This window comes from Thunnus thynnus, chromosome 5, assembly GCF_963924715.1.
Source record: "Thunnus thynnus chromosome 5, fThuThy2.1, whole genome shotgun sequence".
Taxonomy (NCBI): Eukaryota; Metazoa; Chordata; class Actinopteri; order Scombriformes; family Scombridae; genus Thunnus; species Thunnus thynnus.
The window spans coordinates 19,670,746-19,695,554 of record NC_089521.1 but is presented as its reverse complement, the minus strand read 5'-3'; the positions used below and the strand labels follow the sequence as shown (position 1 = coordinate 19,695,554).

At 36.5% G+C, this 24,809-nt stretch overlaps 1 protein-coding gene across 3 annotated transcripts; it reads left to right on the top strand.

Annotated features, from left to right (window-relative positions):
- Window positions 1–35: 35 nt before the first annotated feature.
- hexa (hexosaminidase A (alpha polypeptide)) lies at window positions 36–8,138 on the top strand. Of its 3 annotated transcripts, none has more exons than XM_067589858.1 (14): window positions 36–884; window positions 1,484–1,588; window positions 1,699–1,764; window positions 2,000–2,046; window positions 2,201–2,311; window positions 2,397–2,498; window positions 2,744–2,876; window positions 3,200–3,380; window positions 3,832–3,918; window positions 4,020–4,092; window positions 4,649–4,823; window positions 7,151–7,183; window positions 7,357–7,464; window positions 7,599–8,138. In XM_067589858.1, the coding sequence occupies exons 1-13, from the start codon at window positions 599–601 to the stop codon at window positions 7,461–7,463; spliced, it is 1,506 nt and encodes a 501-aa protein (XP_067445959.1). In that variant the 5' UTR covers window positions 36–598; the 3' UTR covers window position 7,464; window positions 7,599–8,138. The 3 variants fall into 3 exon arrangements, with proteins under 3 accessions (XP_067445959.1, XP_067445958.1, XP_067445960.1); XM_067589857.1 differs by having other exon boundaries at window positions 7,151–7,241; XM_067589859.1 differs by lacking the exons at window positions 36–884; window positions 1,484–1,588 and having other exon boundaries at window positions 1,710–1,764; window positions 1,995–2,046; window positions 7,151–7,241.
- Window positions 8,139–24,809: the final 16,671 nt, after the last annotated feature.

Sequence of the window (24,809 nt, the reverse complement as noted above, 5' to 3'; positions counted from 1 at the left end):
TTTATATGACAAACTTTTGCTTTTACGCGAATGTATTTCAAATCAATTATAAAAATACACAAAAATAATTATTATGCGCCTCACTTAAACAAGCTAAAGTTATCAGCTAAAACACGTCCCCCTCATAAAATGTAGGCAAGGCCAACGGTTCAAAAAAAAAAAAAAAAAAAAAAATCAAGAAATGACATTGAATTGGCGAGTTACACAATTTTGACATTGTCTTGTTTCACAGATGTTTTGACTGTGTAAAATGTTGTTAGTATCTGCTCCAAAGCCTTCTCGTAGTCATGGTAACCTATTTGTCCCCCCACAGTTTAGTATTAGCTACTAATTTACCTACAGTATAGCAGTAATTTATGCTGCAGCGTTAGCTGAATGTTACGCAACCGCAAACTGAATTATGATTAATAAATAGTTGCTAGATCTGAAACAATACTAAGATGACTTCTCCTAAATATGGATATACAGCACTACCAGCTGTATGAAGCATTTATTTCAACTGTTGATTAAAGTGAAACACCCACACCTTGTGGCTCCAGTCATGTGACTGCATGCTTTTAAGCATCTGACTGGCAGTTTGACATCGCAGTGCCAGTCAATGGCTGATATGGAAGTCATAGACATGGCTAGCTCTGGACGATACACTCGTCCAAATTTCAATTTGCTGCTATTAATTGTCCACCAGCTTGGCCTAAAATTATACACAGTGGAGGGAGTGTGGCCATTACCGCAGTCTTTCACCTCATCAGCGGAGCGATACTCTCTGAACCCACAGGCTTTCCACTTTGGTTACGGAGGTCAATCAGCTGCACAGCAGGGCTGTTCTGTTCTGGATGCTGCATTCAAGAGATATGTTTCTCTTATTTTTCCAGACTACATTTCTGGTAGGTCATAAAGTGAGGTGGATTTAGGAGTATGGTAACGGAAGTAAAATTTAACTCCTCGATCGAGTTGAAAGCTCCACAATACTAACATAATAATAATAATAATAATGATAATAATAATAATAATAATAATAATAATAAGTAATAGTACTAGTAGCAATAATAATAATCACAAAGGCACAGTGTTTCTGTGATAGATGTAATTTACTGTGATACTGAATGCCAGAGTAGATGATCTGGTGACACAAGTTTAGGACTCCATTATGAATGTACAAAAATGTAGAGCAAAGTGCTTACTGCAGTTTTGTTTGAATGCTCTGTTTGTCATGTTGGCTTTTAAAGTTGATCAATGGGCTTTGTAGAGACAGCAGTTCACCAGTCAGCCAGTGTAGGTCTACCTACCCCAAAACCCACAATGACAATGGACTAGAGTAGAGCAGATTCATATTTGTGTTTTCAAAATAGCTTTAAAAAATGCCAGCTTAATCCTAACATTGTTAAAGTACACACAAAGGAGTACACAAGCTGTACTACTACACAACTTTGAACCAGAAACTACAAACTGTAACACTTTTATGACCAACTTTTATGACCAACAGCAAGTGTTGTCCCTCGATTCAATGAGGATAAACCATTTACTTTGAGGATCAGTGTGGACCGTGATGATTGTAACAGCTACCCAAATGAAGACTCTTCTGAGAGATGTAAGTACCAACTCATTTATCTGAGCCAGAGCAGCGCAGGCATGGTGGCATTACTGTCCCAAGATGTAGGATCTGATTCATTATCTGACTTGCTCCTATTTTTGTTCCAGACAATCTGAGTGTCTCTGCAAGACGAGCATCCCTGCATGCAGAAACTGTGTGGGGTGCTGTAAGAGGTGATTACAGCAAATATATTTTTGAAGAACATGTTTGAACAAAATTGCAAAAAAGATAAATCAAATTGTTAATACAGCTAGAGCAAGCAAAGGAAGCGCTTTCATTGTGGATTCTATCAAAGCCTGTTGCACTGGATTTCTCATGCCACCAAGTATTTAATAACTGGCCTACTGCAATGTCTGTAGATTAAAATGATTGCTGATTATATTATATTTATCTTCTGATTAAGTGCAGGTCTGGAAACCTTCAGTCAGCTGGTATACCAAGATGATTTTGGCTCAGTAAGTCAGAATTTCCCAACTGCTCAAACTTACTGTATAAGGTCTTTAAAGACATTACTTTTTGATTGCGCAATCTTATCTTGTTACAGAGCATTGATCAATATTTGAAATGGAGAATGTCAATATTTGACTGTTTTTTTTTTTCTTTTTCTAGTATTTTGTTAACAAGACTGAGATTGAAGACTTCCCCAGATTTCAGTTCAGGGGGATTTTGTTGGACACTTCACGTCATTATCTACCAGTGCAGGCCATCCTAAAAACTCTGGTACTAATTAAGATGACATAAGTTAAATTCCAGCCATTGATCACATCTAACAACACCTTTAATAACACGATATGTTTCTTGTTAGGATGCAATGGCCTACAGTAAGTTCAATGTGTTTCACTGGCACATCGTTGATGACCCCTCCTTCCCTTACCAGAGCCGTACCTTTCCAGACCTCAGCAGTAAGGTATGTCATGTGGATGACAAGAGCTGTTAATTAATAAGAGAGAATAAGCTAACATATGTCATGTGTTCCATGATTCTGCACATTAATTATAATGTGCCTCGCAAAAACTTTTTGCTGCATTTTATGAGATGATTATTTTATAATAGCTTAGATTTTTAACAAGGCCTACTTCATGTGGACTTATGAGGTAAGAAAATTTTGAAAAGTTGCTTCCTCCCTGAACAAAGCGTCTGGCTCTTGTTCAGGGGGCTTTCCATCCGATGACTCACATCTACACGCAGTCAGATGTGAGAAGGGTGATCTCATATGCCAGGCTGCGGGGAATAAGGGTCCTTCCTGAGTTTGATTCACCCGGCCACACCAAGTCTTGGGGAAAAGGTAAAATTCAAAGACCAAAGAAGCCACCTTCACTCAAAAACTGCTATTTTATTAAGATTATTTTAGCTCCTTGATCCTCTACATACAAAGTACTGGGCATTATGCCAGATTTTGTTCAACAGGAATCCTTTCTTTCAAATCTGCCAGTCAAGACTGTAAATGGCAACAGGATGTGTACTGAATCTTGAGCTTGACGCACCTCTTATCAAAACACATCATGACTACATCAGTGGCAACAATTGTCTGCACTCAACAGTCAATGCAAGACATGTATTTAAACAAAATCTGGAACTAAACCTGATTTATTACCATTTATTCCTCAGGACAGTCTAACCTGTTGACTCCCTGCTACAAGTGGGGCACCCCTTCGGGTACTTTTGGTCCTGTTAATCCAGCGTTACCCTCCACCTACCAGTTCATGGAGAGACTATTTAAAGAAGTGTCATCAGTGTTTCCTGATTCCTATATCCACTTAGGAGGGGATGAGGTTGACGTCTCCTGCTGGTAAGCTGCAATGTGACAGATCGTTTAAATGCCCACTGACTGTCAATAATTAAAAGCTGGATTTCCTGGTGTCATTTACATTGTTAGTGAAATTTGGCAGGAAAACACTGTAAGGAATGTTGACTTCATTTTTTTTATGCCAAGTCTTTTCCTGCTGTTTTGACACAGTGCCAAACTGCAGTGTGTTGTACACCCAAATACTAAGCTTTTGTGTGTTCTTCGGTATCTGTGCATTGCCTTTCATCTGTCAGAAACAGATACATGTTTGAAAAGAACCAAATTAAAAAAGAAAATGTCTAGCCCCAGGTTGTTGCTGTAGCTGTATGTCTGTAAATGACAAAAAGCCACTGTAATTTAGTTGAAGTACCATGAAGCGTATTCAAAATGTAGTTTTATTATTAACAGAATTACATATAGTTAAAAACTTCCCAATACTGCTTGTTTCCCACAGGAGATCCAACCCTTATGTCCGAGCATTCATGGAGAAGATGGGATTTGGAGAAGACTTCACCAAACTGGAAGCATTCTACATGGAGAAGTAGGTGATACTGTAGTAGGAAACACAAAATGTAGAAGGCTCAGGGAATGCACCAACCAGCACATTAATATTAGACATGTTGTTCATGTCTTTATTTCCAGAATTGTGAATATTACTTCAGCTCTCAACAAGATATCCATTGTATGGCAGGATGTTTTTGAGTACCATGAACAAGTAAGTAAGCCCCAACAGATAACCCCTCTGCAGTGTAAAACAAAACTAGATTTTTTGTGTGTCAGTGCTTTTTCTGGGTAATAGGTAATTTACATATTCACAAATACCAATATTTGAATTTTCCAAAAATGCCCATTTTATTGCAGCACCACCCTGTGTTTGTTTCCACCAGTGAAGTGTGATTATTATACTGCAATGCTTGGTTCAGAAAATGGTACTGCATCTATTTTACATTGTGTTTAGATGTCTGCATTCATTGAGGGAGAGGAGCACATACTATTTAACTCAAATATATAAATATATTTAAACATCTTTATTTCCGAAATTTTCATGCAGCAGGTTGATCACTGAAAGCTTCATCTGTAAGATTGTCATCCATATACTCTATCTAATATGTTAAATATCTTTATAAGTTTGACCAAAATTTCTGGTGTTGAATGACTATCAGTCTTGAGGAATTACGATATTTTTTAAAAACTGGATATGGATGATCTTGCTGTCTTTGTCTTCATAGTTCATGTACGTATGTCTCATAGTCTACAGCATTGTGTTGCAGCGCAGTTCTCTGTCAGTGGTGGAAGTATGGAGAGAGGGCTGTTACCTGTGTGAAGTGCACAGGGTGACTAAAGCAGGGCTCAGGGTGATTCTGGCCTCTCCATGGTATCTGGACCAGCCAGGACCCACACACAACTGGGCCCGCTTCTACACTGTGTGGCCCCTCGCCTTCAAGGGTCAGAACAGAACCTGTGTGCTGTGGCTAGTTGAAGTTCTAACTGGCGTGCTATTTGTTTCTTATAATAATTTACAGGTTAAAGTTAGATTCCTTTAAAATATGTATTATGCATGACCAAAACCTTTTGACTGATAATGCAGGACAGAATGTTGTGTATGTATCCATACCACTAGGTGGCAGTGAAGACTTTTGTTCATACATCATTGTTACAGAGGCACATTCTGTGTCCCAGTTCCATAATTGTATACAAAATGTGCTGTATGCAGTACAGCTGTGTGCAGCTCGTCCATTTCCCCTGGGTACTGCATTATGGGACAGTACTGTACATTAACAGCACACTCAAAAATCAGGACGTTTTAATGTATGCACACTGATAAGTATGTAACAGTACTCAACTTAGAATAAGCCTATAGTATGGAAGTGGGACACAGCTACAGAGAAGTGTGATTTTTTTTGGGTATGAGCTCAGCGAGTGTTTGTGCCCCCAATGCTGTGTGATGACAAACTCTTAAACACACAAAGATAAGCCTGTCTGCCTCTTTCATCCTGGCTGCCTTTAAACATTTAGAGGACAAATACAAATTCTACATGCTGAGCTTCTACCTATTGAGCAATATGTGTGTCTTTCTGATATTTCACAACATTTCATACTAAATTACGTTCCCTGAAAATTAGACATTTTCAGAATGAATGTGCTTTTTAGATTGAACTTTAGATTGAGTTATGTGTTGACTATCAACTGATAGAAAAGTATGCAATATAATCCAAAAATGTATTTATTTAGAGCAAATGCTTGAAATGGTATATACTGTACATACTACTGTAGAGAACTCAACAAAAATGAACTTTTGCAGACCAGTTTTACTGCCTGTCCATGACTACATACTTCTGGCCTAAAACCCGCAAGTAATCTTTTACAGATTTCCACTGCTGCCCCCCTCAGATAAATCAGAAAAATCTCTAGGTAGCAGCAAACTAAATGGATCTTTCGTGCTTACTTCCGAGGCAGGGTGCTCAGGAGAGCTGTATCTACACACACATACATTTTTGGTGAACATATAATACATTTTGATATTAATATTTGTCAAGTACTTTTCAAAAATCACATTAAGAGCATGCATTTCTTTATTATTCAGGTGTTGGTTGAAGATATGTTTAGGCACAATCATCTCTCCATTTAGGGGCAGGAGCTATCAAGTTATTAATGGGACTACCCTGCTGTCTTTAAGATAGGGCAGATGATCCTTCAGGTTAGAAGACTGTCCGCTTCGTAGATAGTATCACACACTTGTTGGTGATGTCAATGAGAAAAAAGTTTTGGAAACCTGCAATCTATACTGAGAAGGATAAAATTGGTATAGCATATAAAGAGTAAAATTGTCAGTTACATATTTTCACATTAATTTGATCTCTGGGCAGTAAGGAAATTTAAAAGCTGTTAAAGCATTTGCGTCAGAGGAAAAGATGTTTTCACAGTATGGTATGCATTTCAGTAAATATTATTTTCTCCTTGGAGTACCATTGTTTACTGTGCACAATATGCTCCAAGATATTGATATTGTGGAGAAAGGATATTCTGACCAGGCTTTTAGTTTAGTTTTCTTGCAGTCCAGAACCAATTTCAAGAATCCACCTGGAGTTCAGTCTCTTTGCCCCATAGAAGGTTTGCAAATACTGTTAACCATGTCTTGGCAAAAGGTTGTGCTTGTTTAAAAAAAAGCTTAAAGGACTTTTAAAACGTGTATTTCCTAATATAAAACACCAATGTAAAACAATTAATTAACACAAAGAGATAGTGGACAGTACACTAGTAACAAAGTAGCACAGAAGAGCAAGATAGCATGTTGGTTGTCACCCCGCTCAGATTCCTAAGGACACAGTGCTGCACATCTGGAAGGGCGTCCCAGCTAGTTATAAGGTGAAGCTCCGCAGGTTCACCAAAGCTGACATGAGGGTCCTGCTAGTTGCCCCTTGGTACATCAACCATATTTCCTATAGCCAGGCTGGTGCAACTACTACAGCCACAGAACTTTTTCTGTTGTGTGCAACACCAAGTAATACAACATATTAGTATTATAACCTGGCTTAATTATTGCTGGTGATGGTACTTCTCTGGTGATCGGAGCTGCCAGTGGGAATTGGCATGTACAGAGGTCCATTTTAAACATTGACCTGCAGAGATTTGACTTACATACATGACGTACATACATTCATATGAAGAGTAATACATTTGAATGAAGAATGACAGAAAATGTATGCTTGTAAACTTATTGCCATGCCTATTATCGCTTAAACCCATTGAAGCTTTTCATTATCTCCTCACAGGTACTGAGGAACAGAAGAAGCTGGTGATTGGAGGTGAGGTCTGCATGTGGGGTGAATATGTTGATGCCACCAATCTCACTCCACGTCTTTGGTATGAGATTTAAAAGAACCCTTAAATAAAAAAAGCAGTAAAAATAACATAGTAAGTGGTTCAACAATTGCATGAAATCATCCTAAATAATCACTGGTTGTGTCTAAAATCGTAGGCCAAAGGCAAGTGCTGCTGCAGAGAGACTCTGGAGTGATGAGAAGCAGACTGCCAGTGTGGACGAAGCATTTCCTCGTTTGCAGGACTTTCGTTGCAAGCTGCTGAGGTACTTCACTTTTTCTATCCAAGACCTTTAAAGAGCTTAGTGCTGGCATACCTCACCAACACACTGGGTTTTACAGTTTCTCATCATTTCAACTTTATTACATACTGATGCTTCTGCTTTTGTCTCTCTTCAAGGCGTGGCATCCAGGCAGAGCCTCTCTATGTTGGACACTGCAGACATGAGTACCAGGGTGTTTGAAGATGTGGGATGGATTAATATTACACTTTATTTTTGGAGAATGTTTGAACTAATTAAGTTCACAGTTGCCTTCTTATTTTCACTTAGATTGGTGTAAGTTTTTAGCAAAGTATGTACACACTGAAATGCTTTCTCAGGGACTTATATAATTACTTATCATTTCTCATTAAAAAAAATTGTAAGTGCTATTTGAGTAATGCTATTTTTTGTTTAAATTTTTGAATATTATTATAATATATTTGAATATTATTATATTAATATATTGTCGTGATGTAGAAATGTTAACAAAAACCTTCCTAGGAGGAAAACTAAAGTACTGCACTGTGATGCTCTGTTGAATTCTACTTCCAATAAATAGTATGGGAGATTAAGAAGTGACTGCAAAATATATAATGTAGATTTTCAGTCTAAATATTAACACTATTATGCTGGAGCTTGTAGCTTTGCACTGAAATGTAATAAAATTATGTTGCTGTGCAGAATTTGTCACCCTGATTTTGTATTCTTCCAACGGCTGTTACTGTAATACTTTGACATTCATTTTTCCATATTTTGTTGAAAATTAAGATTACACTTACTGTAATTAGACAATGTAATCACAACACTAACACAAATAGGAAAGCAAACACATTGACAGCCATATGCACAAATATTGGCAGTTACCATATCTTCAAGTTTTTAGGGAGGAAACTCAGAGGAAACCAAAGCACACATGGCAAGTAAACATCACTCAAAAAGTCAAGTAAAAATCAATTTTATTTATATAGCACAACATCACAAGTTTTTATGAGAGGGATCTATATTTTTTAAATTAAAAAATGACACTCTCATCTTCAGAAACATGGTTCAAATAAGGAAGGAAAAAAAACCCTTTAACGGGGAAAAATGGGAGAAACCTCAGGAGGTGGAGAAATCCCTCTTCCGGGATGGACAGACATGCAATATGTGCCATGTGCACAACCAAAATGTTCACTAGTAGAATAGAGAAATAGTAATAATAATAATAATAATAATAATAATGATGAGATTATTATCAAGTAGAATAAATTAGAGAGTGTCAGGAAAACAACAAAACTGTTTGAGATAAAAACTGGATCAGATGCAGAGCAACTTCCAGATGCTCCAAGTGCTGATAGGATCTTGACCACAAACCTCCTCTGTACCTGGAAAGAAGAAAGACTACACATACACACACAAGGCAAAACTCAATACCATTCACACAGAAGCAGAGGAGATGAGAGATGTTAAAGAGAGCATTCTGCATTTCAGAACAACACAATTAAATGACAGATAAAAACAAACTGAGAAAAAAACTGTCTCCTTGAGAATGAATACCTGTATGAGAGACTAATGGATGAAAAACAGACAGATACCATCAACCAAACTGACAAAAAAATAATGGCAAAAGAGGGAAAGGGACAGAGAGGGATAAGAACACAAAGAACACAGCTAGGAGCTCACATGCTCATGGCATTGGGTTAAAATGATGCCATGTTATTTGGAAAATTTAGCAACAGTCTAAATGATAAAAAAAAAAGTCCTGGAATTTGACAACTATAGCCTAAAAACAGGACACATTGAGATTATAGTAAACCTGCAACAGGAAAAAAATGACAAAGAGCCACAAGAATAGTCTAACAGTTAATAATTACGTGAAACTTAATGTGAAAAGATGATTTTTAAGGTTAGACGTAACAAATTCATTTTATCTTAATAGTATCGATATAAAAAATGATCAATATTCTATTAACAATATAACAAAAACCTCTTTCAAGATTGTAGAGGCGAAAAGTAACTGTTAACAATACTCATAACTCTGTTAACAATATGATAAAATCTAAAAATAAATTTAGACAACCCTGTCAAGTGGGCAAGAAAAACCTTCCAAAAATCATCAGATTTGGAAGAGGGTCCCTCATATGTGATTCTGCTCAAGGAATTCTCCAGTCCTCATTTTTCCTCTGAATTATTTTTGGGAGGTTTTCTGTGCAAGCTCGAAGGGGTTGTGATCATTTTTATTTTATTTTAAAAAAATATATAATTTACAGAGTAATGCAATTTTTTGACATTTTTAATCTTAAGACACCTGCAAGCCTCGGAAGGGGATCGAAACAGTCACACAAGAGGCACTCCTCTTCAATGGCTGGCGGGTGTTTTAAAATCAAATGGGTAAGAATTATCATTATTCAGTTAACAATTAAAAGAAACTGGAGGATTCCATTCATAGAATCACAAAAAAGGGACCCTCTTCCAATGCAGGTGTTTTAACATCAAAATTGGCAGGAATTATCAGTACTCTGTTAACAACAATCACAAAAACTTTTAAGACAACTCTCTCAAGCGGACCTTGAGCAGACAAGGAAAAACTCTCATAAATCATTCATACAGAAAAACTGGAGGATAACCAAGAGAGACCCTCTTCCAAGATTTGCAGGTGTCTTAAATTTAAAACTGCCAAGACTTATCAGTACTTTGTCAGAAAAAAAAAACAACTCTCTCAAGCGGACAAGGAAAAGCTCCCCCAATCTCTTTGAATGATGTAAGATGGGAAGAATTCTTGGGAAGAATTGCACACGAGGGACCCTCTTTCAGGGTTTGTAGCTGTCATTACATTAAAATTGGCAGGAATCATCATTACTTTGTTAACCACACTGAAAGATCTAAGAAGATACTTAGACGACTTAGACGACCACCTCAAGCAGACAAATCATTCATAGAGAAAAAATAGAGGATTCCTTGGGACGAATCAAACAAGAGAGACCCTCTTCCACGATTTACAAGTGTCTTAAAATTAAAACTGGCAAGAAACACTACTATGTTAACATTGATAATAAAAAATGTTTTAAGACAACTCTCTCAAGCGGACAAGGAAAAACTCCCTCAATCTCTTTGAATGATGTAAAATGGGAAGAATTCTTGGGAAGAATTGCACACGAGGGACCCTCTTTCAGGGATTTTTTTTTTTATCATTGTTAACATAGTAATTCTTGCCAGTTTTAAGGTGGTCGTTTTTACATTGAAATTGGCAAGAATCATCATTACTTTGTTAACCACACTGAAAGATCTAAAAAGATACTTAGACGACCACCTCGAGCAGACAAGGAAAAACTCCTATGAATCATTCATCCAGAAAAACTGGAGGATTCCTTGGGAAGAGTCAAACAAGAGAGACCCTCTTCCACGATTTACAAGTGTCTTAAAATTAAAACTGGCAAGAACTATCACTATTATGTTAACAATGATAATAAAAAGTTTTAAGACAACTCTCTCAAGCGGACAAGGAAAAACTCCCCAAATCTCTTTGAATGATGTAAAATGGGAAGAATTCTTGGGAAGAATGGCACACGAGGGACCCTCTTTCAGGGATTTTTTTTTTATCATTGTTAACATAGTAGCGATAATTTCTTGCCAGTTTTAATTTTAAGACACTTGTAAATCGTGGAAAAGGGTCTCTGTTGTTTGATTCTTCCCAAGGAATCCTCCAGTTTTTCTCTATGAATGATCTATGGAAGTTCTCCCTTGTCTGCCTGAGGTGGTCGTTTTTGCATTGAAATTGGCAAGAATCATCATTACTTTGTTAACCACACTGAAAGATCTAAAAAGATACTTAGACGACCACCTCGAGCAGACAAGGAAAAACTCCTATGAATCATTCATCCAGAAAAACTGTTTTAATTTTAAGACACTTGTAAATCGTGGAAGAGGGTCTCTGTTGTTTGATTCTTTTCAAGGAATCCTCCAGTTTTTCTCTATGAATGATCTATGGAAGTTCTTCCTTGTCTGCTCGAGGTGGTCGTTTTTACATTGAAATTGGCAAGAATCATCATTACTTTGTTAACCACACTGAAAGATCTAAAAAGATACTTAGACGACCACCTCGAGCAGACAAAGAAAAACTCCTATGAATCATTCATCCAGAAAAACTGTTTTAATTTTAAGACACTAGTAAATCGTGGAAGAGGGTCTCTGTTGTTTGATTCTTCCCAAGGAATCCTCCAGTTTTTCTCTATGAATGATCTATGGAAGTTCTTCCTTGTCTGCTCGAGGTGGTCGTGTTTACATTGAAATTGGCAAGAATCATCATTACTTTGTTAACCACACTGAAAGATCTAAAAAGATACTTAGACGACCACCTCGAGCAGACAAGGAAAAACTCCTATGAATCATTCATCCAGAAAAACTGTTTTAATTTTAAGACACTTGTAAATCGTGGAAGAGGGTCTCTGTTGTTTGATTCTTCCCAAGGAATCCTCCAGTTTTTCTCTATGAATGATCTATGGAAGTTCTTCCTTGTCTGCTCGAGGTGGTCGTTTTTACATTGAAATTGGCAAGAATCATCATTACTTTGTTAACCACACTGAAAGATCTAAAAAGATACTTAGACGACCACCTCGAGCAGACAAGGAAAAACTCCTATGAATCATTCATCCAGAAAAACTGTTTTAATTTTAAGACACTAGTAAATCGTGGAAGAGGGTTTCTGTTGTTTGATTCTTCCCAAGGAATCCTCCAGTTTTTCTCTATGAATGATCTATGGAAGTTCTTCCTTGTCTGCTCGAGGTGGTCGTTTTTACATTGAAATTGGCAAGAATCATCATTACTTTGTTAACACACTGAAAGATCTAAAAAGATACTTAGACGACCACCTCGAGCAGACAAGGAAAAACTCCTATGAATCATTCATCCAGAAAAACTGTTTTAATTTTAAGACACTTGTAAATCGTGGAAGAGGGTCTCTGTTGTTTGATTGTTCCCAAGGAATCCTCCAGTTTTTCTCTATGAATGATCTATGGAAGTTCTTCCTTGTCTGCTCGAGGTGGTCGTTTTTACATTGAAATTGGCAAGAATCATCATTACTTTGTTAACCACACTGAAAGATCTAAAAAGATACTTAGACGACCACCTCGAGCAGACAAGGAAAAACTCCTATGAATCATTCATCCAGAAAAACTGTTTTAATTTTAAGACACTAGTAAATCGTGGAAGAGGGTTTCTGTTGTTTGATTCTTCCCAAGGAATCCTCCAGTTTTTCTCTATGAATGATCTATGGAAGTTCTTCCTTGTCTGCTCGAGGTGGTCGTTTTTACATTGAAATTGGCAAGAATCATCATTACTTTGTTAACACACTGAAAGATCTAAAAAGATACTTAGACGACCACCTCGAGCAGACAAGGAAAAACTCCTATGAATCATTCATCCAGAAAAACTGTTTTAATTTTAAGACACTTGTAAATCGTGGAAGAGGGTCTCTGTTGTTTGATTGTTCCCAAGGAATCCTCCAGTTTTTCTCTATGAATGATCTATGGAAGTTCTTCCTTGTCTGCTCGAGGTGGTCGTTTTTACATTGAAATTGGCAAGAATCATCATTACTTTGTTAACCACACTGAAAGATCTAAAAAGATACTTAGACGACCACCTCGAGCAGACAAGGAAAAACTCCTATGAATCATTCATCCAGAAAAACTGTTTTAATTTTAAGACACTAGTAAATCGTGGAAGAGGGTCTCTGTTGTTTGATTCTTCCCAAGGAATCCTCCAGTTTTCTCTATGAATGATCTATGGAAGTTCTTCCTTGTCTGCTCGAGGTGGTCGTTTTTACATTGAAATTGGCAAGAATCATCATTACTTTGTTAACCACACTGAAAGATCTAAAAAGATACTTAGACGACCACCTCGAGCAGACAAGGAAAAACTCCTATGAATCATTCATCCAGAAAAACTGTTTTAATTTTAAGACACTTGTAAATCGTGGAAGAGGGTCTCTGTTGTTTGATTGTTCCCAAGGAATCCTCCAGTTTTTCTCTATGAATGATCTATGGAAGTTCTTCCTTGTCTGCTCGAGGTGGTCGTTTTTACATTGAAATTGGCAAGAATCATCATTACTTTGTTAACCACACTGAAAGATCTAAAAAGATACTTAGACGACCACCTCGAGCAGACAAGGAAAAACTCCTATGAATCATTCATCCAGAAAAACTGTTTTAATTTTAAGACACTTGTAAATCGTGGAAGAGGGTCTCTGTTGTTTGATTGTTCCCAAGGAATCCTCCAGTTTTTCTCTATGAATGATCTATGGAAGTTCTTCCTTGTCTGCTCGAGGTGGTCGTTTTTACATTGAAATTGGCAAGAATCATCATTACTTTGTTAACCACACTGAAAGATCTAAAAAGATACTTAGACGACCACCTCGAGCAGACAAGGAAAAACTCCTATGAATCATTCATCCAGAAAAACTGGAGGATTCCTTGGGAAGAGTCAAACAAGAGAGACCCTCTTCCACGATTTACAAGTGTCTTAAAATTAAAACTGGCAAGAATTATCACTACTATTTTAACAATGATAAAAAAAAGTTTTAAGACAACTCTCTCAAGCGGACAAGGAAAAACTCCCCCAATCTCTTTGAATGATGTAAAATGGGAAGAATTCTTGGGAAGAATGGCACACGAGGGACCCTCTTTCAGGGTTTATAGCCATCTTCACATTAACATTAGCAAGAATCATCATTACGCTGTTCACAATATTGCAACATCTAAAAAAATATTTAGATGACCACTTTGAGCGGAAAAGGAAAAACTCCCATAAATCAGTCATAAAGAAAAACTGGAGATTCCTTAAGTAAGAATCAAACAAGAGAGTCCCTCTTCCAAGATTTACAGGTCTCTTAACATTAAAACTGGTAAGAATCTTCATTAGCCTTTTCTATCAACAATAATATAAAAAGTATTAAGATAACCACCTCAAGCTGTCATGGAAAAACTTTAAATTGAAAGATTCCTTGGAAAGATTCAAACTCATGAAAGCTCTCTGCCAGGCTTGCAGGTGTCTTCATATCAAAAAGTGCAACAATTATTATTACTCAGTAAACAATATTAAAAAAAATGTAAAAAGATATGAAGACATACTCCTCAAGTGCGAAACAGCTGAAGCATCATATTAGTGTAAGATTAACTTTCAAATATATTTTTGCACAGAAGGAAACTTATGGATTTTGCCCCCATCACTTAAATTAAAAGTGCATTTCAATGATCTCTTGATGTCTAGTATGAACAGGAGGAATGACAGCAAGCAAAACCTGTTTCAGTGTTCATAGGGGCACCTGACTATTGTTTTAAGACAGACTTGAGTAATTGTGAACCTGTCCTTTAACAATAGAGATGTGCTTAGAGAGACAGAGAAATAGAGATACTGTATGGGTGTATGGGTGTTGTGTGCATGAGAGAGAAAGGGGAAGAGAGTGGTAAGATAAGGAAGAAATCAGTACTACTAAAGCTGTCACACCACAACACATAACTCACACTAGTATACAGTACACATGCCATTAAAGAACAAGATTATACAGCACTATAGGCCTGTGAGTCTGCCCAAATAAAATCTATTACACGATTGACATTCAGTACGCAGATCCCTACCTTTTAGAAGATGTTCAGGATTTTGCAGCAAGGTCTCTTAAATCCACTTTCACATCAACATCAATCAGTGCTGTTGACAAGTAATTTGAAGATGTGACACCTTCTTGTTTTCCTCCTGTCCTTCCAGTTTTTCGTTTTTGTTCCACTTGGAAATAACATTTTCTATGATCCGACAAGATGACAGTAGGCTATGTCAAAAAAAACAAAAAACAAAAAAACCCAAAAAACAATCTGCAGTAGGACTTTAACAATCGCAATCATGACAGCCATTGAACGACAGTCAAAACGCGAAAAAAAAAAGTCTTCTTCCCTTTCCACAAATGATAGAATATTTCCACTGTGTCTCAATGAGCCGTGGATGCCAGAAAGTTGAGAAAACATTCACTGACGAGGAAAAACTCTTGAGTTATGTCTCCAATCCATCCTGATCCACTGTCTGACAACCACTGCTTTCTCCAATATGTATAGAGGCAAGTTCTAAAGTGCATTGTTACTTTAGAATGTGAAGTAATGATTAGAACATGGAATGACATTACACAATAAAGGCACAGAATCCTGCACACACACACACACACACACACACACACACACACACACACACACACACACACACACACACACACACACACACACACATGTTGTCATAGGTCACTTATGGGGACATTACATAGACTAGACTTACATTCATTTTCTGGAGACTACAATTATATGTATTTATATAATATAATTTATCAATAATTATATATATGTATATATATATGTATGTACACACACACACACACACACACACACACACACACACACACACACACATATATATATATATATATATATAAATTAATACATTTTGTGTGGATCAGTGTGTCACTTTCATTTATTGAAGTTAACACACAATAATATAAGTTATTTTCACAAATATTCAATACATTTTTGAATAAGATACTTTCTATTTTGTACAGGCCTTTAAACATGTTTTTCCCCACTGCATTTAAATGGTGTGAAATTTATATATTTCATTTTAGAGTAAAAAATTGTACTCCTGGCATCCCTACCTTTTTGACAACTGTAGTTATTTGCCCCTTTTCACAATACCCCCGTAATCAAAACTCCAGTTAGCAATTAATATGTACATAGATCTACTGCACCTGTAACCTGTAATTCACCCTCTTTTGTCTGTTTTCCTTATTGCACTGTGGAAAGTTTAAATTCTTCTGAAATCAAATAAATAAAAGCTTGTATTTATTGTAACAAACTTCTACTCATATAACCTTCAAATGTTGCCATATCTGTGCCTGGACAATTTGCACAGTTATTAGTCACATTTATTTTTTCATAATCCACCTCTCCTGTCAAATAAAAGTATAATTACAAATACTAAAATAATATCACTGGATTACACTATTCGTGGTCATATCCCACATTTCCGTCCTATTTCAACAGGAAATCTGCCTTTAATTATGACTTTAGCAGTAGATGAAAAAAAATCCATCCAAATAATAATGCTGTGGTCATTAGTTGAAATATAGGTGGTTGAGACAATGAAGCTGCACTTATGTCCTTGGATTTTAGAGGGCCTGGTTTTCATTGTGGACAGCAGGTCATGTTCAATACATGTTTTAGAGTGCTTAGTTTGCTCAAAAGTTGTTATTCTCTTTCATTTTATTTTACTTTTTTGGATCATCATCATTTGTAACATCATCCTTCACTGATTCGTGCACTGTCCTGTTATTTATGTGTATGACATTACCTGTGGTGCACTGGGGGGAGGCAGTGAGACAGACAAGAGAGACATAAATACCTATGTTCTTCTGTTTTGGCACATGTAAGACAAATCAAACCAGGTCTAAATTGTGGTGGCCATGATTCAGAAGATCACATTCCTGTAATCGTACTGTAATAAGCCTACACATTTACCTCACATATCATGTCTGCCTCATGACCTGTATGTTTGCTCATCTCCATCAACTGTGATCAGACTTTACTCAGTCAAAGTGTGTCTGTCTCCCTCTAGAGACCAATGTGGAATAGACTATAGACTCAGCTGTAATGCTGCAAATAGTGATATATTTTGCAGCAAAAATATTTCAATATGACCTGTGAGGTTACAGGTGAGACTGCAGCTCAACATCTGGTACTTTTTGGCATTTCTTTTAAAGTATAGACAATCTATCATGCCTCACCTGGAGTTACGCTATGACTTAAGATTTCCAGGGTATCCTCCAGTGTTTAGTTTCCAGTGACTGTGGTGACATCTGTGACCAATTATTTTGATTTGTGAAAAACTACATGAAGCCACCCAAAGACCACACAAACTGAGTACAATCTGTTTCTGTCCCTCTCTTTGCTTGTATAAATGACAAACATTTAGACAGAGAAACATTTTATTTGAGTTTTGGTTTGGTGTTGACACTAAAATGACCTCTAGGGGTTGCTGGTGATGCTTTTAAACTCCTGAGTTATCACCCCCATTACATTTTTACTATTAAGAGTAGACTCCTGGCAAATCATTTCAATCATTTATTCTTTTTAATATTTATTCAGAACATCATAAGCCAACACACAAAACAAGGTGAATGGGTCATTTTGTGTCAAAATTATCCATTCAACTGAGACATATCTCAAGTTTGAAACAATCTAATCATCTCAGTGTTACAGTTTTTCACAATTGTTTACAAACTAAAATCGGAAGATGGAGCTCCCGATGGGTATGTAAAGTGTTACATACAAAACACAAGTGTCCCAAAATACTGCATTTTGGAAATGTTATGTTACTGTATTGCCTTCATGTGTGTTTATTTATATATGTTTGAGTAAATATACACTGCTGTAACAATCTTTTACAACTGACTACAGTGTAATGCTGAAAATACGAAAGGCATAAACCTGCTCATAAGACATTCATAGTAGTGTTTTGTGTTGAGCACATCAGCGTGTTGTTGTTTGAAGATCTATTCATATGACAGTGTGTGTGTCATTTTGATGCAAAAAAAAATTCAAAAACATTTTGGAAAGAGATAAAACAGTTTTGAATGCAGTGTTTGCTTTTGCTAGAGATTGCAGAGTTTTGCATTTTATGTTTGTGGTTTTGTGTTTAGAGTTTTGAGAAAATGAGCCTAAGATTTAGAGAATGTGTAAACAATTGTGAAAAACTGTAATTTACATTTAAATTTCCTGTAATTTATGTGCGATTTTCATCCATACTATCTATATGGTTTTCAATTCCTTTGTCAGAAATAAATGTTTTGCAATAATTCTCTCTAATGTTAGTTTACTTGTTGAATTGAGTTAACATGACTTTGATATGGACTGAGACAACTGATTTTCTCATTGTGTGGATTATAGTAGTGGCAGCAGATGGCAAGGTGGGGCAATCCCTGGTGGCAATAGTGCTGACACCTCAGTCCTTCTACTTCATCTGACTTGGGGGGGCAGGGGGGTTCAGGAAATGCTGAACTGAACCTAACAAAGCTTAACCACGCAAGCCTGGTCAACCACTCTGTGTTGCTACTTGGAATCAAGTGCTGAGCAAGGCATAACAGAAGCTTATGCCATTATAGCAGGGCAGGATTATCCTGCCACGACATTTATGTGCCTTTATTAATTTGAAATTGTTAACTTTACATTTTCAGTTTGTACATAAAACTGCTTTTAATTTAGATAATTTTGTCCAGTTTTATGTTTTTTAATGAATACCAAAAGTTGTTTAACTATTGTTTTATCATAGCCCTAAAAGTAGACTGCGTTAGGGTTATGAATTCAAAGCTCATAAGTAAATTAAATACAAAGAAAATAATATCAAAAATAAAATCAATTATGAGATATTTTTTACGCCTTAGCAGCTTGAGGCACCTCCTCCTTGTGCATAAAGAGGACACCGACAACTTTAAAAGTTAATCTCACTCTTTGACAATAGCTGACATTCAAGGGGATTATATCAAAAAGCTGCTTAGACTGATGCATAAGTTTGTGAACTGGCATTCAAGGGCATCCTCTGAATGATAATAAAATGGTGTCATGCACTTGTTTGCCTGCTGCAGTACATGTGCCTTCAGTGTGTACTGCAATGCATCTGACAACAATGAAAAGTATTTGATATTTGTAATATGTTGAAAAGTAACTGCACTCTTAAACTTGTGAACAGCTGATCTGTCTGATCTGCCAAGCAACTGAGGGTTTTACTGGTGACGTACATTCAATCACCTGCAGGGCTCTGTCATCATAAATGCTTCCTCTAAATACATTAGTGCATCATAATCATCTGGTTGGCTCGTGGCAGCGAGCTGCTAAAGATTGGCTGCATCTGCACAACAATCACAGGGCTGAGGAGTGAGGAAATGTGACAGTTATCCCTGGCAGACAAAACCTCAAAGCAGCACTCTGCTGATGGCAGCAGCATCTTACTCATGCAGACAACTGGAGAGTCTGGCATCTAAGAAAAGACAGAAGTTACACATTTCACTATGATATGAATCTTTAACGTTACACTTTACTTACACTGTGCTCCAAATTGTTATGCACATGTCGTTCTTGTTTGTTTTTCCTAAACATTCAATACGATTAAGGATGTTTTTTATCCTCAATAATTATATTATAATGTGGATGTCACAAGCAAAACACCTTTTTTTAATATTTGAAAAGAACTCAAAAGACATTGCTCCAAATTATTATGCGCAACGCAGTTTGAAAACATTCAAGAGGTCATAACCAATTTGAAACAAATCTGTTGTAGTTGTTGCATGTCTAGATATTTTTTTTCAAGAAATAAATGCAATTTATAGAAAATAACATATTTACAGATCAAGTTCCACATTAATATATGAGCCCTTCTTTGAGATCACTTTAACAACTCTCATCCACTGAACTTGTAGGTCCATGTACAGTTCTGCCTGTTTTATATTTGAGGATGCCAGTATTGAGGAATACTACTGTCCACCCTCAAAGATCTTCCTTTTATGGATGCTCCACACGTGCTCAACAGGGTTGAAGTCAGGGGATGATGATGGCCACACCATTATTTTTTTCTCCCTTTATGCCCATAGCAGCCAAGGAGTCAATGGGTTTTTTTGCAGCATGGGATGGTGCATTGTCCTGCATGAAAATATGTAAATAAATTTGTTCTGGACAGCACGATTCTTCCTTTTATAACATGGCAGGAAATGGTTGGTAAGGAACTCCACATATTTTGCAGAGATCATTTTGACACCCTCAGGGACCCTAAAAGGATCTACCATCTCATTCAACATTCCAGCCCAAAACATCACTCCACCACCTCCTTGCTTGCTTATTGGAACAGGGTGGCCCTTCACCAACCATCCAGAACTCCATCCATCTGGACCATCCAGTGTATCCATCAGTTAATAACACTGTTTGAAAATGAGTCTTCATGTATTTCTGAGCTCACTGCAAGCGTTTCTCTTTGTGAGCATTGGTTAGGTGCAGCCGAAATACAGCTTTACGCACAACTGCAAGCCTCTGAAGGATTCTGCATCGAGAGGTTCTTGGGACTCCAAAGACACCAGCAGCTTCAAATATTTGTTTACTGCTCAAAGGTGGCTTTTTTAATCGCTGCCCTGTTAACACTATTAATTTGCCTGACAGAAATTTCCTCAATAACCTTTTATCTGACCAAATTCATCTGTGCACTGAATCACACACAAATCTTTTAACAGTTCAATGATCTCTCTTCAGTTTTCATGAAATATCAGTTGTTTTAATGCCTTTTGCAAGACATTGCACTATTTCAAGCTTTTCATCTTCTGAAAGATCCTTCTTGCTCCCCATATTCCATGAGAACTGAGACTTGCTTAATAATGTGGAACAACCTCTTTCAATAGGTTTCCCTTGAATTAAAATCACCTGGCAAACTAATTAACACACCTGAGATTGATAATAGTTGTCTAAAAAGAAAAGACTAATAAAACAGGCAAAAGCTTCCACTGAAAAACTAAAAACTAAGTGAACTGAAATCCTACTGATACGTCACTTGAATAATATTTGGAATACAGTGTGTGTAACTCATGCAGATGACACATAATAGCAAGCTATTATGTATAAAGATATTATCAGCAATCACAAATTTTACTTCAACTTACAAATTTGGAATGCTCTGCAACGTCCAATCAATCATTTTCCTCAGAGATGATCTTTGAGCATACACTTGTCTGCTAGTATTAAGAACGCAATAAGCTTGTTCTGCTCCACCTGACATGTGAGTGACACCTGTGTTATGTAATCTGATATGGGCCTCCAGATTACCATGCTCAGTACTGCTTAGGTCAGTATAAATATATATTTTAGTCTTATCCACATAGTAGGTTTAGACGGTGGACCACACCGAAAGACTCCAGTCTAGTCTGTATACTATAAACTTCCCAAACACTGTTTATTATGTCAAAAATGATTATACATTGTCTTCACTATCTGAGCACAAATATGCATTTGTTTGTTTCACATTACATTTTCCTAAATTAGTTGGGAAGTGAAGTCAGATCACATGTAGTCACTGAGGTATGGAGGACCGAAACTGCCAAAATCGAAAATAAATAAAAGACTCAATGAATAAATTAATATGCCATTGAATGCACCAAAAATAATATTAAAAATATATGTAGGCATTATGTAGGATAAAATGTGACATAAATTACTATTTGTTTTAATTTGCTTCTGTATTTATTTACCTTTGTACTAATTTACTTTTCCATTTGATTTATTAATCAATTTATTTTTAAATGTGTTTATTTACACATTTATTTCTGTATTACTATCCCTTTGCATTTCCCCCCTATTTATTTCCCCAAACTAATTTATTTCTGTATTTTCTTTTTACATTTCTTTATGCATTTCTGCTTCATTATGCAGATGAGGGGGCTGTCATTTAAAGCGTGTCATGGGGTCAACTTTTTGCCTTTTGGTTGATAGACACCAGAGTGCATAGATTGTTGGTTACATAACCCCAGAGTACAGGCATAGCCTCTTAGACATGCCTTGTTCTCACACCAGTGGCTAGGCTAGGAAGGAGAAGTGTTTGGTTTGAAAAGGGTAATGGCATAAAACCATAAACCAGAATCAGCAGAATCCCTTCCTGATTAATAACATATCTTAAACTTAAACTAAGAAAGAGTGGACGCATCGATAACCAAGAAAAACTAATTCAGCCAGCATTACATTTCAAGCAAGCAATGTAGCCTATTTGCGATTTAGTCATAGGCTATATGAACATAATTTTTCCGCCTTGCCATTGACATGTATGCCAGTCAAATTCATATTTGTTGTATGCACTGCACAACAAAGCCAGTTTGTATAGCACCTTTAAAACACAGATGGAATTGAAGCAATTTAAAATGCCTTGCATAAACCAAAGAAATGCATTAGTACACCTTTAAACAAAATGTACAAACACAATGAAGAGAATGAAATCAATACAAGTAGAAAAAATAAAATACAGAAAATGGCTTTTATGGTTTATATCTGTATGCAGCATAGCTAAATGCAGTTTACTGTGTTGTGACTTGAGCTACTACCAACTAACTGTTCTTCAAGCATATAAAAAATGTATTTATAAACGAAGAGCAACTACACTTTAAGTGACAAATAAAGATTTAAGATTGACTGTAGCCTACTGTTGTACCGGCTGTCAGTTGTTCCACAGTTGATAACATAGGCCTACTATATTTTGAGGTGCACAATACAAAGTTAATTAGCTACATACAAATATAGACACACCCTGGGGCTAACAGGAGTGTCAAACACAGTAAATTACAACTATCCTGGCCTTTGAGTTCACAAATCTAAATTGTTTTGTCCCCCTTCCTGATTCAGACAACAGGTTTTGAGTTCAAATGGCTCTGGGGGCACAACCCCCTTCGACTGCCCCTAGTCTGTAATCCTTTTATACACCAGTTTAGGCCAACAGAAGGAGCTCTGTTTTCAATACTAATTTATCCAAAAATCAAGAGTGACTTAATGAGGATTACAGACGTGATACAAAGCAATCTGGGGACATAGCAGACAGTTACTTCAGTATCTTTAATGTTGTGTTACTTTTGATCTGATTAAAAGCTGAACTATTAGCTATATGCAATAATGACTTTAGGCATAATTTTACTTGATAGATCTTTATAGAAAATAATCAGCACAGGTGTTGCTGTTTCAGATATTTCTTTGTGGTCATCCACTATATTAAACCTTAAGGTGAAGAGAAAAGCAGAAAATCATTCCAGAAGTCTTATTAACAGTAAATTACACTCGGGTCACTAATTAGGCAGATGGAGGCTCCAAAGAGCAGCCACCATATGGCAGAAGAATAGAATTAAGGGTCAACTTGTTGTTGCTCTTTCAATCTCTGTGCTAATTGTTTTTCTTCTCATTGCCCCCTTTCGTGATCCCCCTTCGAGAAGGAGACCACATTTCATGGAAGGTTAAGCTACTTTGCTGATTTGGGATGGCTGTTTTTCTCCAGAAGCCATTAGTGTCATTGACAGGGCCAATATGGCACAGAGGGAATGTCTTAACTGGACTAGTTGTGTAAGACTTACTGCGCTAACAGGAAGATGAAGAAATTAGGTGTAAAAGAAATTGGACAAAAAAATAAACATCACAGTATTTTGTATAGTACAGTATACAGTATACAGTATACATACAGTATATATTTGTTATCAAATAGTGCTGTTTGAATAGTTCAGTACTCCTAAAAGTTGATACTATGGTTATTGTCAAGTACTTGTGGATGATTTTAGCCTGCATCACCAGATTTAAAATATGCCAGATATTACACAACATCAACATCAAGTTAACATTGCTAATACTAATGCAGTCTAAAACTAAAGCTTTGCAATACATCTTACCTTCATGAAGGTTATACGGTATTGCTCAGGTTTTGTTGAAACTGACTTAGAGGGGTATTGTTTCAATGATTCAACTTTATGGTCATTTTGAATTCTAATATGTTGTCCACCCCATTTATATCAGAGAGGGTAATTGCTTTCTTTCTTCTTCTTTTTGCATAATTTAGGCACTAACAAATTCACAATGTGTATTTTGCAAAACTTAACAACCAGTAAAATCCAGTTTTTAAACAGTAATATTTCCTCTACATTTGTGGTCAAGTGTCATGACGAATCTTGTTCATAATAATACTATAATATCATGGTACTGTATATTATAGTTATACTATCATATGTGTCACCACAGCTTGTAATAATTTCATAACTTACTCGACTTTAAATTGTAGTTTTGATTGTAAGGTGCATCTCTGGATTGCTGCAATATTTAAAAGAACTGAGACAGGTTGTGTAGAATATTATAACAAATCAAAATTATACAAAATATCTTACACCAACAATGAGATGGTAAATGAGAAGTAAAAATATTACACGATAATGCACTGCCCACTTGATGGGCATGAGTGAGACCATTCTATGTAAAACACATGGGAAATAAGAATGTATAAGCTGATCTGGGAAAGGCATAACAAGGGAATCATTTAAACAACAGTGTTGACCAATCAGGAGACGCTGGTGACAATTACCATGCAGCAACAGCCTAATTCATGAAAAGTTATTTGACAGCAGTTTGGATTCAAGGAAAAATGTATGGATCCTTTTCTTTTCTAGTGTACACATTTGTTGAATATGTTTATGCCTGTAAGTGGCGTGACTGATTGATTTACCCTTATAGACAGTAAAGATTAAGAGGATGACAAATCAGCATTTGCTTACACAGCGCCTGGAGCTAATCTTC

Bases quoted from the DNA above. Each gene is read 5' to 3' on its own strand.
- hexa (XM_067589857.1), top strand. From the start codon at position 599: ATGGCTGATATGGAAGTCATAGACATGGCTAGCTCTGGACGATACACT. The intron at 3,381-3,831 runs GTAAGCTGCAAT...TGTTTCCCACAG, and splicing joins GAGGTTGACGTCTCCTGCTG to GAGATCCAACCCTTATGTCC. The intron at 4,093-4,648 runs GTAAGTAAGCCC...ATTGTGTTGCAG, and splicing joins TTTTTGAGTACCATGAACAA to CGCAGTTCTCTGTCAGTGGT.